Genomic DNA, 16,281 nt, shown 5'->3' with positions numbered 1-16,281 from the left:
AACGAAAGCTGAACACAACCTCTGTGGGGTTCTGTCGGCGCTTAACTCAGCAAGATGATTTTGCTTGGAGTTCTTTGAGGATCACTAGCATTGCTGAGAGCCTCTGTGGCAGTGAGCTATTTAGGGGTAAGGGGCTAGACTCAGAGCTGTAACATTAGAGGCTACTTTCAACTCTGGACTCAGGGCTTGGTCCCACACCTGCTTGCGGGGGCCCTGTGGGACCAGGGATTAAATCTGGGCCTCCTGTGTGCAAAGCTGCTTATGGAGCTCTCTGTCCAGTGTCTGAGAGTGAGACTGTCGCCAAGCTGCTTACGGGAAGGTCAGGAGTAAGAGGTAGGGAGAGAGAAGGGCTAGGAGGAGTGAGACCCCTCAAGGAGGAAGGAGGTGGGGCTGCCACTGAGAGATGTTTGTGAATCTTCTGGAAATGTTGCAGGGGCTGCATTTCACACCTTCACTTGTACAAAAGATGAGCATACAATGTTGGAAAAATTGAGCTTCTTGGAAAAATTCAGAAGGATTTTGAGATCGTCCAGACCATGGAAATACAAATTTGAGGTAAATTTTTCTCAGCGCTCACAAGTCAGCTCCAATTGGTATTCCCAGGTACCTGCAACACTGATTTCTCACCTACTCCAGGTGGGTGGACAATGGCAGTGAGGACTTTCTCTCCCCCGAAAAATTGTGCAGATTGAAGTCGACCTCCTACAGAACCCAATTTTTTCCTTTCATGCAGAGAAGTTTAATTTTGAAGAGAAAAAAAAATTACACTTTGGTTCTTTAGGACTCTATATTCACAAAGCTGTGGCACATCCAGGTAATTATCCTAAAAACCAAAAGGCCACTACTTCTTGCAAAACTAGAATTTAATTTATAGTTAACTGGGAAGAAACAGAAAAAACTTTAGATATATGTCTTGATAGTAAAATGTGGAGGTTGAGGCAAAGAAGGGACAGGGAGGGAGTGAAAACTAGAGAGAAATATTTCTTTTTATCCTTAGAATCATCTGAATTGTTAGCATGAACCTGTCTTAACCTTAACTTTTATTAGATTAAGTGGTAAAGCACATACCTGGCAACCATAAGGTCCTGGGTTTGATCCCCAATGCCACAAACCCCCACCTCAACATACTAGGACAAGTATTCTGTGAAAAGCACATGTAATTATAATATTGTTAATGATAGAGTTCTGGGGAGGGGAAAAACCAAACATGGCAGAGTGACAAAGAGAGTGTAACAGTTAAGGAACTTGCTTTACCTGTGCCCAACCTAGATTCAATCCCTGGTACCACATATGGTCATCTGAGCATTGTCAGGAGAGATCCCTGAGCATCATGGCTGTGGGCCAGAAACAGAACAACAAACCATAGAAAATGTAATTTATATAAAATGATAATCAACAATAAATGTTCTAGAAATGGCGGGCAGAGCCACTGTCCCTTCAAGAGCAGGGGTGAGTCTGAAAAGCAAGGGGAGGCTGAAGCATTCAGAGGGGTGGTCATTATTAAAAAATGTGTTTGCTTTTCATTCTACATAGTTCTGAAATATCTTAATTTTTATAACAACTTTCTTTCGTTTAAAATGTTTAGCTGGTTCGCCGGCCGAGAAGAGGAAATATCCCTCTTTCCCGGTTGTTTCCCATTTTCAGGGAGAAACGCAGCGTGGCATACACCATACTATGAGGCGCGGGAAGGGGGATGAGGGGGGAAAAAAAAAGAAAAGGAAAAAGGAAAGAAAAAGAGTTATGTACTTGGAGCAGTGGGGCTACATATCTCTTCATTCTCAGCAATGGAAAACTAATTATCAAATGCTTCCTTGGTAGTAGGGCTGTCTTTCTTGGGTGGAAACTCCAACAACAATAGTGAGTTTTGTGTTGAAATATGGAACGTAATCAAGGTAAAGAGAAAATGAAGTGAAATTCATCAGGTATACAGTCGGGGGTGGAGGGGTGGGGGTGGGGGGTATACTGGGGTTTTGGGTGGTGGAATATGGGCACTGGTGAAGGGATGGGTGTTTGAATATTGTATAACTGAGACATAAACCTGAGAACTTTGTAACTTTTCACATGGTGATTCAATAAAAAGTTAAATAAATAAATAAATAAATAAATAAATAAAATGTTTAGGTGGTTGTAGAAAAAAACTTGCCATTTGTAAATTGGCAAAGTTGTAGTTTGGAGGAAGATGTGTGAGGGTTGTTGGTTGTTGTTTGTTGAAGGGTATCTATGGAAAGGAGCAAGATTTCAAATACCTTGTGGCCAGAAATATTTTTTTTTTAAAAAAGGCAACAAAAGGACCTTCAAACTCCGGTCAAAATCTGACAGCCCTTTTGGCCAGATGTTTTATAGTAGCCTGGTCACAGCTGCTTCTCCACACCACAGCTCCTGCCACTCCCTGACTCTACAAGCAGAGTATTTGTTGGACTCTTGGTTTGCGGCACTAATGAACCTTATAGTATACAAAGAAAAGTCTGTATCAGGTAGTCCGTGAGGACAAACTTCAGGAAGAATGAACTCGTGATTTCAGTTTGTGCGGGAGGAGGCCAGTGCTTGAGGAAAAGCATGGCTCCTTCACAGTGGGCGCAGTCCTGCTCATTTATGAGTTTCCAGGAGAGAAGTGAATTGTGTTAGAGAAAGACAGGAGAAAGCACTAGCCTTGGCTAGAAATCTTGGTTCTAACACAGGAAAGCAATGTGGAAGAGGCAGCCCTAGGATAAAAATTGTGCAGAGGCCTGGAAAAAATAATGGCAGAGGAGGATTTGGGGTGGTTTTTGTTTGTTTTTTTTTTGCTTTTTGTGTGTTTTTAAAATTTTTTGGTGGGGGTTGGGGGCAGGGGGTGAGGGGGCATGAAAAATATCTTAATCATATGCATTCAGGAGGGGAAAAAGGTCAGTGTGAGACCTGGGCAGATTGGATGAAACCATCCATGGTTTTGTGATGAACAGAACAGTCCCTCCCAGAATCCCTTCTTTGCACACCACTCACACCAAATCCACCATCATCCACATAATTCTTGGCCCTTCAAAGTTCAGTTTGATAGTAGGTCACCGGGAGACATTTCCCAAGCACCCACTCTGTACAAAGCCCAGTGTTTAAGGACTGTCCTTTTGTGGCACAGACATCGAGGCAGTGGGAACATGGCCTTTCAACAAACAGCACTTTCCTGATTCCCCTATGGTAAGGAGTGGCCAAGAGACCTTGATGGGCTTCACAAGGAGCATCAGTGTTACCCACCGTCTTGCCGCCTACATTCCAGAACAGTGGGCACACTCTCTCCTGTCCCTGCTTTCTTGGTCTGCTTTAGAACATGCAGGTGGAAATTACAACTCAAACATTTGACCCAGAGATGCTTGCCAAGTACAGCACCACCGCAAGATGGATCTTGATTCCTTTGTTGGCAGAGGTACCACACTAGGTCAGCTCTGATTACAACAGAGTCCCACAGACCAGCTGCTGGCACCCCAATTCCAATCAGAAGCTCCAGAGAAAAGGATGCAAAGAAAAAACGTTCAACAAATTGGGGTGACTGTTTATGCAAAGGAGGACATCTGTCTCATCCATTACCTGCAGCCCTGCTTTGTATGTCTTTTCAGGCTAAGTATCACAGATTAGAATTTAACCAAAAGAAACAGAAAATTCTAGAAAGAGTGTGCGTTGCTTTAGTGTTGAACCCAAAGGCCTTTTACAAAAAGAGGCAAGTTCTCAACCTATGAGCCATATCCCCAGCCCCCAGACAGATTTCAAAGTAACCCTTACCCCCTTTGTAAAAAGTTTTAAATTGCTATTTATGATCCAATTTTTTTTTTTTTAAAAAAAAGTTTTTTAATGTCACATTCAACATATGCTAAAACACAGGAAACACAGTAACCAAGCACACTATGAACAAGCTCTATCTACCATTTTCCCCGCCCCCACCAAAAGCATATTTTTCCAAAAACAAAAAAAGTAATAACTGAGTTAGGAAAGCAGGTAACCTCAAAATCAAAAGTGACCTGAATGGTGCCTACAAAGTATCAATTCCTGAATTTCAGGAACCAAGGGCTGTCAGAAACTCTCCTCTTCATCAAGCAGATCAACCTTCACGGCAGAGCCATCGCTGTTCAACCCAACTGAGCCAGCAATGAGTGTTTTCAGCACCTCGATGTTATCACATAAGCGGTTCACCTTGGGATAAGCAAAGAGTCTTTCCAAAGGCACATAGAATTTGTTTCCTATGCAGAAAGGTTCGGGGGACTTTTCTATGTTGGTCTTCTCCGCCTCTGTGAAGACCGGTCCCAGGAGCGTGACACAGGCACGTGAGAGGCCAGCGTCTTTGGACTTATCACAAAATGCCCCTTCATCCTGTGGTTTCAGGCTTTGGACAAATGTATGTTTCATGCTTTGGACTTCTCGGAACACTTCATTAGTTAACACAAGCTGGCGGAATCGTTTTTGCTGCAAACTTGGGTAGATGGCTGTAAAAACCTGATGGAAGGGCAAACCAAAAAGCCGAAATATTTCAAATTAGGAGAAATTTCAAAATCATTAGGAGCTTTAACCAAATTAAGAATTAACTGGGCCCAAGCAGTGGAGAGAGAATTCAGTAGGCTGAATGTACATTCGGGTGCAGGAGGCAAGGGTTCCTTGGCACCTCCTGGAGCACTATCAGCTGCAGCCCCTTTCCTCACCACCACCACCAAAAAAATAAAAATCAATTTACTGGGGCAAGGGATGTGGGTCAGCACATGCTTTGCATGGATGGGTTCAATCCCCAGCATTGGAAAAAATTAATTATTTTTAGCTTAAAAAAGAATTGGGGCTGGAGAGATATGACAGTAGGTAGGGCATCTGCCTTGCATACAGCCAGGCCAGGTTCTATACCCAGCACCGCTCTGGTCTCCTAAGCCCACCAGGAGTGATCCTGAGCATAGAGTCAGGTATAAGTCCTGAACACAGCCAAGTGTTGCCCCAAAGCAGTTAAAACTGGTGATGAAAGCAGCGTAAGAGTCTTAATGGGGGGGCGCTGGAGAGATAGCACAGCGAATAAGGCGTTTGCCTTGCACACAGTCAACCCAGGTTCAAATCCCAGTCGTCCCATACGGTCCCCTGAGCACCTCCAGGAGTGCAGAGCCAGGAGTAACATCTGTGCATCGCCGAGTGTGACCCAAAAAGAAAAAGAAATAGCCTCAATGGGCTGAGTGCAAACCTGGAACGTATGAGGCTCTGGACTCAACCCCAGCACCACACCAACACAAGCACCAGGTCTGGCCCCCAACCACTTTCAGATAAAGCATTAACTGTCTACACCTATGTCAAAACTCTCAGTTAAATGGCTCCATTTTCATGGGAGTCAAATCACTGTCCACAGACATTCATGGTCTGATATGCTTTCAAAAGTCTAATTATCCTGCAGCACTGTACACAATAGCCAAAATCTGGAAACAACCCGAGAGCCCTAAAACAGATGACTGGTTAAAGAAACTTTGGTACATCTACACAATGGAATACTATGCAGCTGTTAGGAGAGATGAAGTCATGAAATTTGCTTATAAATGGATGGACATGGAGAGTATCATGCTAAGTGAAATGAGTCAGAAAGAGAGGGACAGACATAAGAAGACTGCACTCATTTGTGGAGTATAGAATAATATCACATGAGACTGACACCCAAGGACAGTAGAGACAACAGCCAGGAGGATTTCCCATAGCTGGAAGACTGCTTCACAAGCGGAGGGGAGAAGGCAGATGGAATACAGAAAGGATCACTAAGAAAATGATGGCTGGAGGAACCAGCTGGGATGGGAGATGCATGCCGAAAGTAGATAATGGAACAAACATGATGACCTCTCAATGTCTATGTTGCAAGCCATAATGCCCAAAAGTAGAGAGTATGGGGAATATTGTTGGCCATGGAGGCAGGGGGAGGGTGGGAAAGGGGGGGTATACCCAGAATATCGGTGGAGAGATGGGTCTTTGATCATTGTGAGATTATAACCCAAACATGAAAGCTTGTAACTATCTCATGGTGATTCAATAAAATTTTTTTAAAAATTAAAAAGTCTAATGATCCAAGTCTCCCTGTCATGCGCCTACCCACATGTTGCATACCCACATTCTTAAGTTGACATGAGAAAGCAAAAGCAAATAAGAAAAAGCAAAGATCACCGGAAGGAAAAGGTGGGGTTCTTTTTTCCTTAACCCCCTCCCCCACCCTTAAATCAAAAGTCTGAGAAGCCTGGAGGCTCAGTTCTGCCAGTTAGGGGAAGTGGGCTGTTAAGGAACCATGAGTAGTTTTCCTTCCCCGCCCCCCACCCGACCCTACCCCCGCCCCCAGCTCACACCAACACATCACTCCTTGTGGCACTGATGCTCTTCTTTCTTTCTCAAATGCTCTGAGACATGCTGGCTGAGCCTCAAGAGCCTTTGGAGACCAACTCTGACCATGGTTGGGGGCAATAAGGCTTTTCAGACCTCAAATTAATCAAATAATTAATCAAATTAATCAAAATAATCAAATAATAAAAAACCTCAAATAAATAAAATAATTTCATTCAGTGGGGGCCTCTCACCACCCTGATGTAGGTGCTCCTCCTCAAGGGCTACCTCACAAAGGATACTCACAGCTTTATAAGTAAGTTCGCCATGCTGCTCAGATTGGCACAGAGTGGCTGACTTGGTGAAGTTTTTCCGGAAGATTCCTATCTGGGTACAGTACCCAACTTCCTCAGCTCCTATGGGGGGCTCCCCCACACCAGTAAACTCCACCGAGTAATTGTAGAGGTTTGCCACATCTAAAGCCCTGAAATCCAAAGGAAGAGAGAATCCTTTTTATCTAATCTTAGAACTAGTGCAGTTCTAACTAAAGCACGTCCAGCAACAGAGCAGAATGCACTTGTGCGCAACACACACATCACAATGAACTACACTTCTGTTGCAAATTCCCTGAGCACCACATCATGCCATAGGATAGCGTATGCTTAGTTATGTGAAAAGTTTGAAGGCAACAACAGTGTCAGCATGTACAGGTATACAGAGGACAGAGGGAAGCTATGGAGCAGAATGGAGGGCAGCAATCCCAGTTCCTGGAGGCCAAAAACATGTTCAAATCCCTGAGTAGAGAAACCGCAATTGGAATAAAATAATTTCATTCGTAATTTTTATTGAATTTTATTGGCATAAAATAATTTCAGCAATGTCTGGATATTAAGATTTTCTTTGTAGGACTTTTTTTATTATCCATGAGATAGACCATTACAAAGCTTTCATGATTGGTTTCAGTCATACAGTGATCCAACATCCATCCTTCCACCAGTGTACATTTCCCACCACCAATGTCCCCTGTTTCCCTTCCACCATATCTCAACACCCACCCTCAGCCTGCCTCTATGTCAGGCACTTTTATTTTTTTAATCCTTCCTTTTGTGCACTATAGTTTGTAATACAAGAACTAAGAGGTCAACGTGTTTGTTCAGGGTGTTCAGTACTTTTATTAGGAATTGCTAGAGTAGCTATTTTAATTTCGTGGCACATTTGGGGTGTGGACGTGATTGCCAAGGCTTCCAGAAGTACAGGGAGGTGGGGGGAGGTAGCCCATCCCGACCCCAAGAAAGCCTGAAGATTTCACAAAACCCACATACCCAATGTTTTAGCAGATTATATCTTGGTGAGGCCCGTCCTGAGATGGTACAGTCTGGCTGGGGGCATGATGGCAATTTTGGATTGTGGGAGCAAGTGGCTGCCAGGGGTCTTGTGGATAGGCACCAGACTGACCTGCCCCCTGCTCTGTCTGTTCAGCCTTGTGAAAGTCTCAGGTAACTGCAGCTTTTGATCTCTTTCGAGATTTAGTTATGGATCTCTGAAGCAAGGCCAACAAACGAGCTTGTATAGCTAAGCCAGAAGTAGTTTGCGTGTATGGCTCCCAAAAACCTAATTTTTGGCCATTAAATTTCTCGGGAAACTTGGTTTTTAATTGTTGAGGTCTAGCCTGTTGTCAGGAGCCATACCCCCTTGTAGGACTTTGTAATTCCACTGGGCTCCCCCAGAACAAAAAAATAAACAAAAACACTTGTAAACATACCAGGTCTGAAACTGCATTCTGCTCCACTCAAATTTGTGGTCAGAATCTCTTAGAGTCACTGTTGGAAACAGGGGGTTGAACTCAGAGTTGGGTGTGCTGATGACGACCATCGCTGGAGACAGGTACCCAAATACAACTTTGGGAAACCTGGCCAGGTCTCTGGAATCCAAATGTTCTATTCTAAAATGGTTAATGGGAAAGATGTCAGAGGAGCTGACTTCACTTGCAGCCAAATTGATCTGGCAGAGTAATTCCTCTCTCTGTATTCATCTGCCCCTTCTTTGACTACATAAGAGTACTGAAGTGACCTAAAAACACTTATTCAGAAATCTCACCCATCCCACTAAGGTCTTTTGCAGTGCTCTCCAAGCCTCATGATCAGTACCATTACCAAAGTATTGGAGCAAATGCCTGCCTTATACAATGCACCAGTACACATGATACACCAGGACATATGATCACTACTGTGGCAGCATCTACAGTGAGGAAACAGACAAACCCAGAATGAGGGTTATTCCAGAAGGCAATTAGCAAATATTCTTCAGAAATAGTTAGGGCAAATAAGACAGCAAAGAACTGAGCAGCCCTAGTCCAGATGAAAGGAAACCAGTCTGAGGATCCAGGATTAGAGATCTTAGATTCTATCCCCCCAACACCACCTTCTCCCTAAGCAGCACTACTGGGTATGGCCCTGGTGGCCCCTAAGCACTGCCAGGTATACCCCCACAACAAGAGCAAAAATAACAGAATAAAAAAATAAAGGAAATATTACAGTTCAATGCACCATGCGATCCTGGATCATGTGAAGGGCATTAAAACTTTAATTACTATAAAATAACTTGATTGACCAACAGATGCAGACTGAGGATGAACTAAGACCGGATGGCAGCATGGATTTGTGTTGTTTCCTGACAGGATTACATGGTAGTTATGTTTTTAACTCATAAATAATGAATTAATAAGTAATCAATGTAATGAATGGTACAGGACAGAGTGAAATTCTCTGGCAGGAAGTACTCTTGAATTTTTCTTTTTGGGGTTTACACTTGGCAGTGCTCAGGGACCATGTGGAGTCTGGGTGAAGGTTGGAGTGCATGTGTCCAAAGCAAGTGCTCGAGTCCTGGGATAAGTATCTCCAGGCAAAGGAAACCCATTGATCAAAATGCCAGCATGACAATCTTGAAAGGGAGATAACATAGAATGGTGTTAAGTAAAAGGCTGGAATGATAGTACAGCGGGTAAGGCACTTGCCTTCATGTTACTAACCTGGGTTTGATCCTCAGGATCCCATGTGGACCCCTGAGCACCTCCAGAAATAATTCCTGAGTGCAGAGCCAGGAGTAACCCCTGAGTATCATGCGGTGAGTGACCCCTCCCCCAAAAAATCCAGTGAATTATAACTGACAAGAAATCATCTTTACAAATAAGAACTAAGATCATAGTTAAATATATACTCAAGATATAATCTACTATGACTAACTCATTCTGATGTTTCAAATAAATATATATATATAAATACTTACAATTCAATACACGTTATTAAGTCAAATCCAAGCAAACGAGAATCTTTCTCTACTGCGGAACCGTGATACAAGGTAATCGTCAAATTCAGATCCCGAGGACTTAGGAAATCCCCCATGAAAGGAGACAACTTACTCCTGCAAAGGAATCATTGAAGAAGAAACACTTTAACACAATATTTGTGAGAACTCTCTTACTATCTTCAGAATCCTGACCCTCCAATAATTGTCTTCCATTTACTGTAGTTGGACTGTGACTGTTTTCCATGATTCAGTGTATCAGCTCATACAACCCTGCCTCAGATCAAGGAGTAACAAGCCATAAGAAATAAACTTTATCTGATACTATTCTTATTTATAATACTTTTTGTTCCTGAGCTCACTTTAGATCTGTGTTTTGCCGACTCTGGTTTATTGGGGTAGGGGTAAGGGGGAGAGAGTTGTTTGGTTTTGTTTTGGAGGGACACACCACCAGTGCTTTGGGGAAATCATGCACTGTCGGGGACTGAATCTAGGGTCCCTACATGCAAAGCTTGAGGCTCTGTCCGTTGAGCTATTTCCCCCTCCCCTCCTACTTGTGCTTAGAAGAAATCCTGAAATATATATATAATTATGGAATTAGAATATAACTAAGGAGGGGCTGGAGCAATAGCATAGCAGGTAGGGCGTTTGCCTTGCATGCGGAAGACCCAGGTTCGATTCCCAGCATCCCATATGGTCCCCCGAGCACTGCCAGGAGTAATTCCTGAGTGCAGAGCCAGGAGTGACCCCTGTGCATCGCTGGGTGTGACTCAAAAAGAAAAAAAAAGAGAATATAACTAAGGAGCCACAGAAAGAAAGACAGACATAAATGAAGAGCTGCTGTGGTTCAAACTGAGAGGGCCTGGAGCCTTTGCCCCAGCCACGTGTAAGAAATATCACGCTATCCAACATTAGTTGGGTTTTGCCACTTGAAGTTTAATTTTTTAAGGTGTGGCTATTAGTTATTTAATTGAGGCCCTATTTCTACAATGGAAGAAAATTAGGTTTATTGGGGCCAGAGTGATAGCACAGTGGGTAATGCACTAGTCTTGCACAGGACCCCCTGGGTTTTATCCCTGGCACACCATATGGCTCCCTGAGCATAGAGCCAGGAATAAGCCCTGAGCACCACTGGGTGTGACTGCAAACAACCCCCCCCAAGAAAAGAGTTATTATTCACCATTACACACAGACAATCAGGATTATGGCAAATATTCATTTCGTGAGCTTGAGGCACTCAGTCAATATTTCAAAAGTTACATAAAATAACACTTCCAACTGGAATTACTAATGCCACAAGTTTGGGATTAGTGCGCAACTACTTCAGAAACTAGACATTACCCTTTCCATTGCAATTTATCTTCATCAATATCTACTCCAACAAGCAGTTCAATACAACTGTGGAATTTTAGCAGCCATATGAGTGAAGTGTCACCACAGCCCAAGTCAGCAACCTAGCAACGAGATAGAGGTTGGTTATTTCAAAGACATTTATAGCCAGAGAAAATAAATATGATCAAAACATTATTTCTGTACGCAGGGATCACTCCTGGCCAGTGTTAAGGGGATTACATGGGATGCCAAGAATGGAACTCAGGTTACCTGCATGCAAGGCAAAAGCCCTACCCTTGGTGCTATCACTCTGGCCCCGAAGACAAGTTTATGTGTTTACCTCCCTATGTTTATCACATAACAGTCATTTAACCAATTCTAGGCCAAATGAAATAAAATATAATACTGAATTCTCAACTACCCTCTGCAAAGAAAAAAACCCAAAAACCTAAAGCAAACCACCCAAAAACTCCATTTTAGATAGATGTTTTCATTGATTGCTGGTGCCCTCAAGCCACCAGATATAAATAAGTAATTGCAACATTGTGAAGACACAAGTAGCTCTGTGGTTAAAACAAGAAAACCTTTAACCAAGAACTTTACCCCAAGTCTTGAAAGTCAAGGAGAAAAATCAACTTTTGGAAACCCTCTTATTCATCCAGACCATCCAACTCACAGTTTTTAATTGCCAAGCATCTACCACGAGATGTGTATGTATACTATAAGAATTCTATAAAACCACCACTGTCCTCTGAAGTCAGTGTGGTGGGCCATGGGCTTCTCATCAAAAAAGAAGCATTGTGGGAGGCCAGATAGTAAGAGGACAGGGCACTTGCCTTGCCAGCAACTGCCCTGGTTTGATCCTCAGCATTCCAAACAGTCTCCTGAGCCCACCAGGAGTGATTCCTGAATGCAGAGCCAGAAGCAACCCCTGAGCACTGCCAGAAGTAGCCCCCCCTCCCACACACTCACAAAATAACAAAAACAAAAAAGAAGCACTGTAGCCCCAGGCTGATTGGCCTGAAGTTCTGAGTTACTTCTCTGAAACTGTGGAGAGCATCAGATCCAATGTAAAATGCCAAACTTATCTTCACATCCAAAATTGCCAGTATGGAATTTTCCCTGAGCACTACATTCTAGGTAAAGAGGTTAAAGGAACCACCTATGTTTTGTGTCCCCCCCTAACGTTCTTCCACCAGACCCACCATGCTGCCAGGGACTCCTAGACATTGCCTTGAATAACCAGTATAGTTATTAGTTCCAGTCAGTGACTGCAACAAAATACTGGTTAGCCTAACTTTGGGCAGTCTTCCTTCTTGTCCCTGGCCCCCTGAACTCTGGAGTGCATCCACAGGATTAAATGAAGCAGCCTTTCTTCAAGCATTGGTCCCAGAAAATTGGCCATTGACAAGGCAACATTTTCCATTACCTAATCCTACCATCCTCTTCTCTCACTTCCCCTCACCTAGTTCTGTCTAGCTTTATTCCTATCAAGAAAAATCACTTTCCGCTCTCTGCCCAGATGTGATCCCAAGCGGCTGCACACGAGCGGCCCCTCCATTCCTGAATGCCCATGATCCCGGAGGCCAACTAACTACTTTCGGCACACAGCATCTTCTTGCAGAAATGCCTCTAGACTGTGAACTAAGCTATGACCCCCATGCCGCCCCGGGAAGGAAAAGGTTTTTCTCTCTCGGCCTTTGCTTTCCCTGGTGGTGGCATGGTGACCACCATCTTATAAGGCCCACTAAACAGAGGTATGAGCTTGCAATGATGCGATTTCTGGCAGAAATCTCTCTGGACTTAGGTACTCGCTTTGTAGTGACATGGCGCGCAAGAGATCATGGGATGGGGGTGTTACCGGCACTCCCTCGGCCCAGATGAGATCCGGAGCAGCCACGCACGACACGTCCCCTCTGCTCCTTAAAGACTATGATCCAGGAGGTTCTACCAACCCATTTTGGCACCCAGAGACTTATAGAAATGCATCTAGGCTGTAAACTGAGCTAAAACAAAAGAAATACAAAACTGCATGACCGAGACGATTATCTCCTATAATCTTCATTCTCAGCCATGGAAAACAAACTATCAAATGATGCCTTTTCAGCAGGTTTGATTGTTGGGGGAAAATTCCGAATAATAATAGTCAGTTCTCTTGTTGAAATATTGAATGTATCCAAAGTATAGAGAGAATAAAGTGAAGATCATTGGCCACTCAGTTGTGGGAGGTTGGGGGGTTGGAGGGGGATATATTGGGGTTCTTGGTGGGGGAACAGGGGCACTGGTGAAGGGATGGGGGTTTGATCATTGTATGACTGAGACTTAAACCTTAAAGCTTTGTAACTTTTGTCACGGTGATTCAATAAAATAAAATTTAAAAAATCTCTCTGGACTCAATTACTAAAATACCAGAAATCCAAAACTGTTGTGGCCACACAACCTCACATGCTCTTCATTCTCAGCAATAGAAAACAAATTATCAAATGATGCCTTTTCAGCAGGTCTGATTGTTGGGGGAAAACTCCAAATAATAACAGTAAGTTTCCTGTTGAAATATTGATGTAATCAAAGTAAAGAGAAAGTAAAGTGAAAATCATCAGCCACACAGGTGGGGGGTGGGGGTGGGGGTGGGATGGGAGGTACACTGGGGTTCTTGGTGGTGGAACATATGCACTGGTGAAGGGATGGGTGTTTGATCATTGTATGACTGAGACTTAAGCCTGAAAGTCTTGTAACTTTTCACATGGTGATTTAATTTTAAAAAAAAGAAAAAGAAAAAACCCTTTCTAGGGCCAGGAGAGAGAGAGAGAGTAAGTAAGGCACTTGCACACAGCCAACCTGGGTTTGATCACTAGCCTCACACAAGATCCCCAGAGCACCAAGCACCACCAGGAGTGATTCCTGAGGGCAGAGCCAGGTGAAAATCCTGACTACCACTGGGTGTGGCCCAAAACCAAAGGAAAGGAACAACAACAACAAAAAAAACCCTTTCTGTGCAACTCTTGGGACACATGTAGATCTTATGGTCAGCATACTCTCTATTGGAATAATCCTTTCCCTGCCTTCAGAACTCTTTCTCAACAGTCTTTGCTCACCAGATCCTTATTGAGATTTTTTTTTTAATCTGAGACACCCTTAATCATTAAATGTTTGGGAAGATACATACCTTCTTGGGTTTATGTTTATTCACTAGATTTTTAACAAAATAGTACCGCTGTCTGTATAATGGAGGTTTAAACTCAATCACCTTCTTGCCAGCGACTTCTTCAAAATTACCATCAGTCACATTATTGCACTGAAAGTTTACGAACAAGAAAAGGTTTTAAAGCAAGTAGGGCCTTCGGAAATAAATCAGGAGCAAGATCACTCTCTCCCCCTCCACTCTTGTTGGCCCTTCAAACCCCACTGCATCCCTACAGTCACTGGGGGCAGGGTGGGGATGGGGGCAGGGGTACCACATTACCTTCAGTGGGCACCTGAGCCTCCCCTCACACTGTTTATTAACAATTTAGCATGATGCTCCCTACAGCTTACAGTCAGCTGAGGAAATATTACTTAGGAATGCATTTAATAAAACAACAATAAACTGCCAACCTACAAGAAACCAACCATTCATGGAAGGAACTCTCAAGGCCTATGCTTTAGCAGGCTGGAAACAAACCATTGACCTTCCCCGCCCTTCCAAATCTGTTAGGCACCTCTACCTGGACCCTGTCCATCTTTGGGCTACCACAATCAGTTTTAGCAAGAATTTTACTGTTTAGAAAGAATTCCCCTTAACTTCAAATCCAATTCCTCACTCCTCACCTGTGATATTTGGTTATTCTGACCCACCTTTATCAGGTACTCCCATACCTCGTTGTCTCCACTTTAATACCTTCTCATCCATAGGCCCCTGATTCGCTCGTACAATACAGAGTCCCCCTCTACCCCCAGCTGTTTCTATTAATTCTAAAAGTAAGTCCAGTCTTTCCTAGCTGCAATATTCTTATTGCAATAGGCCTAGATCTTCCTTTGTAAATCTTATTAATAAAAGTATCTTTACAAGTGTAAGAATTTTTATGTAATCTTCAGAGGGGTGAAAAAAGAAATATTAGTAATCTGCAATGGCTGTTACTGCTGTTCCTAAGAAGCAGTGCCAAAGGTATAGTCCAGTCTAAATATATTTTAGCCCAGAATAGTACTATGCAATAGAAATAAAATATATGCCAAACATGCAACTTGAAATGCTTGCCTAACTTTAGTGTTTAAGGTACAATTATAATATCTACCCCCAATATCTCAATTCTCATCTCCAGATGAAATCTGTATGTATTTATATTCTTGATTTTTTTCATATTACATGTCTTTCAAATTTCAGTGTATTTTACATTTAAGTCTTTCACTTTCAAATGTTTCATCACAAATACTGGACCTGGACTTAGGTTTCAAATCATTTACATTTAAAAAGTGGATTCACATATTCAAGCTATTCCAAACATAGTCAAAACTTTGCTATTAAATTGGGTCTCTGCTTTTAAATGAAAATAAAGTGTAAGTTCACTGTCTCTACAGCTCTAGCCCATTTCAAATGTGCCACAGTTAAGTGTAATAAGTGGAAAGTGAAGGTAGCTCAGTTCGGAGCTACAACCTAGGTACCATAAATGTGATTTTTTTAAATTTATTTTTTTGTTATAAATGTGATTTTTAAGCTCAGTCATCTTCCTCCAGAAACTTCTGAGTAATGCAGACTTATTGGCCAGATCCCAGCCCTCCTCATACAAAATATTTAGGTGCAGAAAATGTCCAGATTGAAAAAAAAACTTTAAAATAGAAAAACAGGGCCAGAGCAATAGCACAATTATATGCAGCTGACCCTGGTGCAATACCTGGCACCACATATTGGTGCACCACATATGGGTCCGCCAGGAGTGAGTGCCCAGTGCTGAGTGCTGCCAGGTGTAGCCCCACAAACTTAAAAAATAAAACAAAGTTAGAACAACACATTTGAGTTTTTTTAGACTTTGCCACTTAAAATATCAATTGATGATTTAAATATTTTTACTTTATATGCACCAAATGGGGTATTTTATTTCTTTATACATTAGCTCAACCAACAGGTGGGAAATGCTAGGGTCTAAATGTATTTGACCTGACAGTAAATCTCACAAATTAACTCTTCAGACTCAGATAGTTTAGAAGACACTTACCTCTAAGTCGCTTTGTTCCATTTTGTTTCCAGGAGTCGCTGAAACAAAAATGCAGATGTATCCTACTGGCTCTATGAATAGCACCCACTGGGCTGTAAATATAACACATAATTTTTTTAGAAGAAGCAGCTGGACTAAATATCTGCGTAAAATCAGTAAGGACGAGAGC

At 42.7% G+C, this 16,281-nt stretch overlaps 1 protein-coding gene across 1 annotated transcript; it reads right to left on the bottom strand.

The window, feature by feature from the left end:
* Positions 1 to 3,915: 3,915 nt before the first annotated feature.
* On the bottom strand, positions 3,916 to 16,200 carry HENMT1 (HEN methyltransferase 1). Its single transcript, XM_004620014.2, has 7 exons — positions 16,113 to 16,200; positions 14,090 to 14,218; positions 10,933 to 11,045; positions 9,574 to 9,708; positions 8,051 to 8,230; positions 6,595 to 6,772; positions 3,916 to 4,458 (listed from the first exon to the last, which is right to left on the bottom strand). Exons 1-7 carry the CDS (start codon positions 16,131 to 16,133, stop codon positions 4,039 to 4,041), a joined length of 1,176 nt encoding a protein of 391 aa, XP_004620071.1. The 5' UTR covers positions 16,134 to 16,200; the 3' UTR covers positions 3,916 to 4,038.
* Between the last annotated feature and the right edge of the window lie 81 nt (positions 16,201 to 16,281).

The sequence above is a fragment of the Sorex araneus genome, chromosome 5, assembly GCF_027595985.1.
Source record: "Sorex araneus isolate mSorAra2 chromosome 5, mSorAra2.pri, whole genome shotgun sequence".
NCBI classification, from domain to species: domain Eukaryota; kingdom Metazoa; phylum Chordata; class Mammalia; order Eulipotyphla; family Soricidae; genus Sorex; species Sorex araneus.
This window is presented reverse-complemented; position numbering and strand designations above follow the sequence as displayed.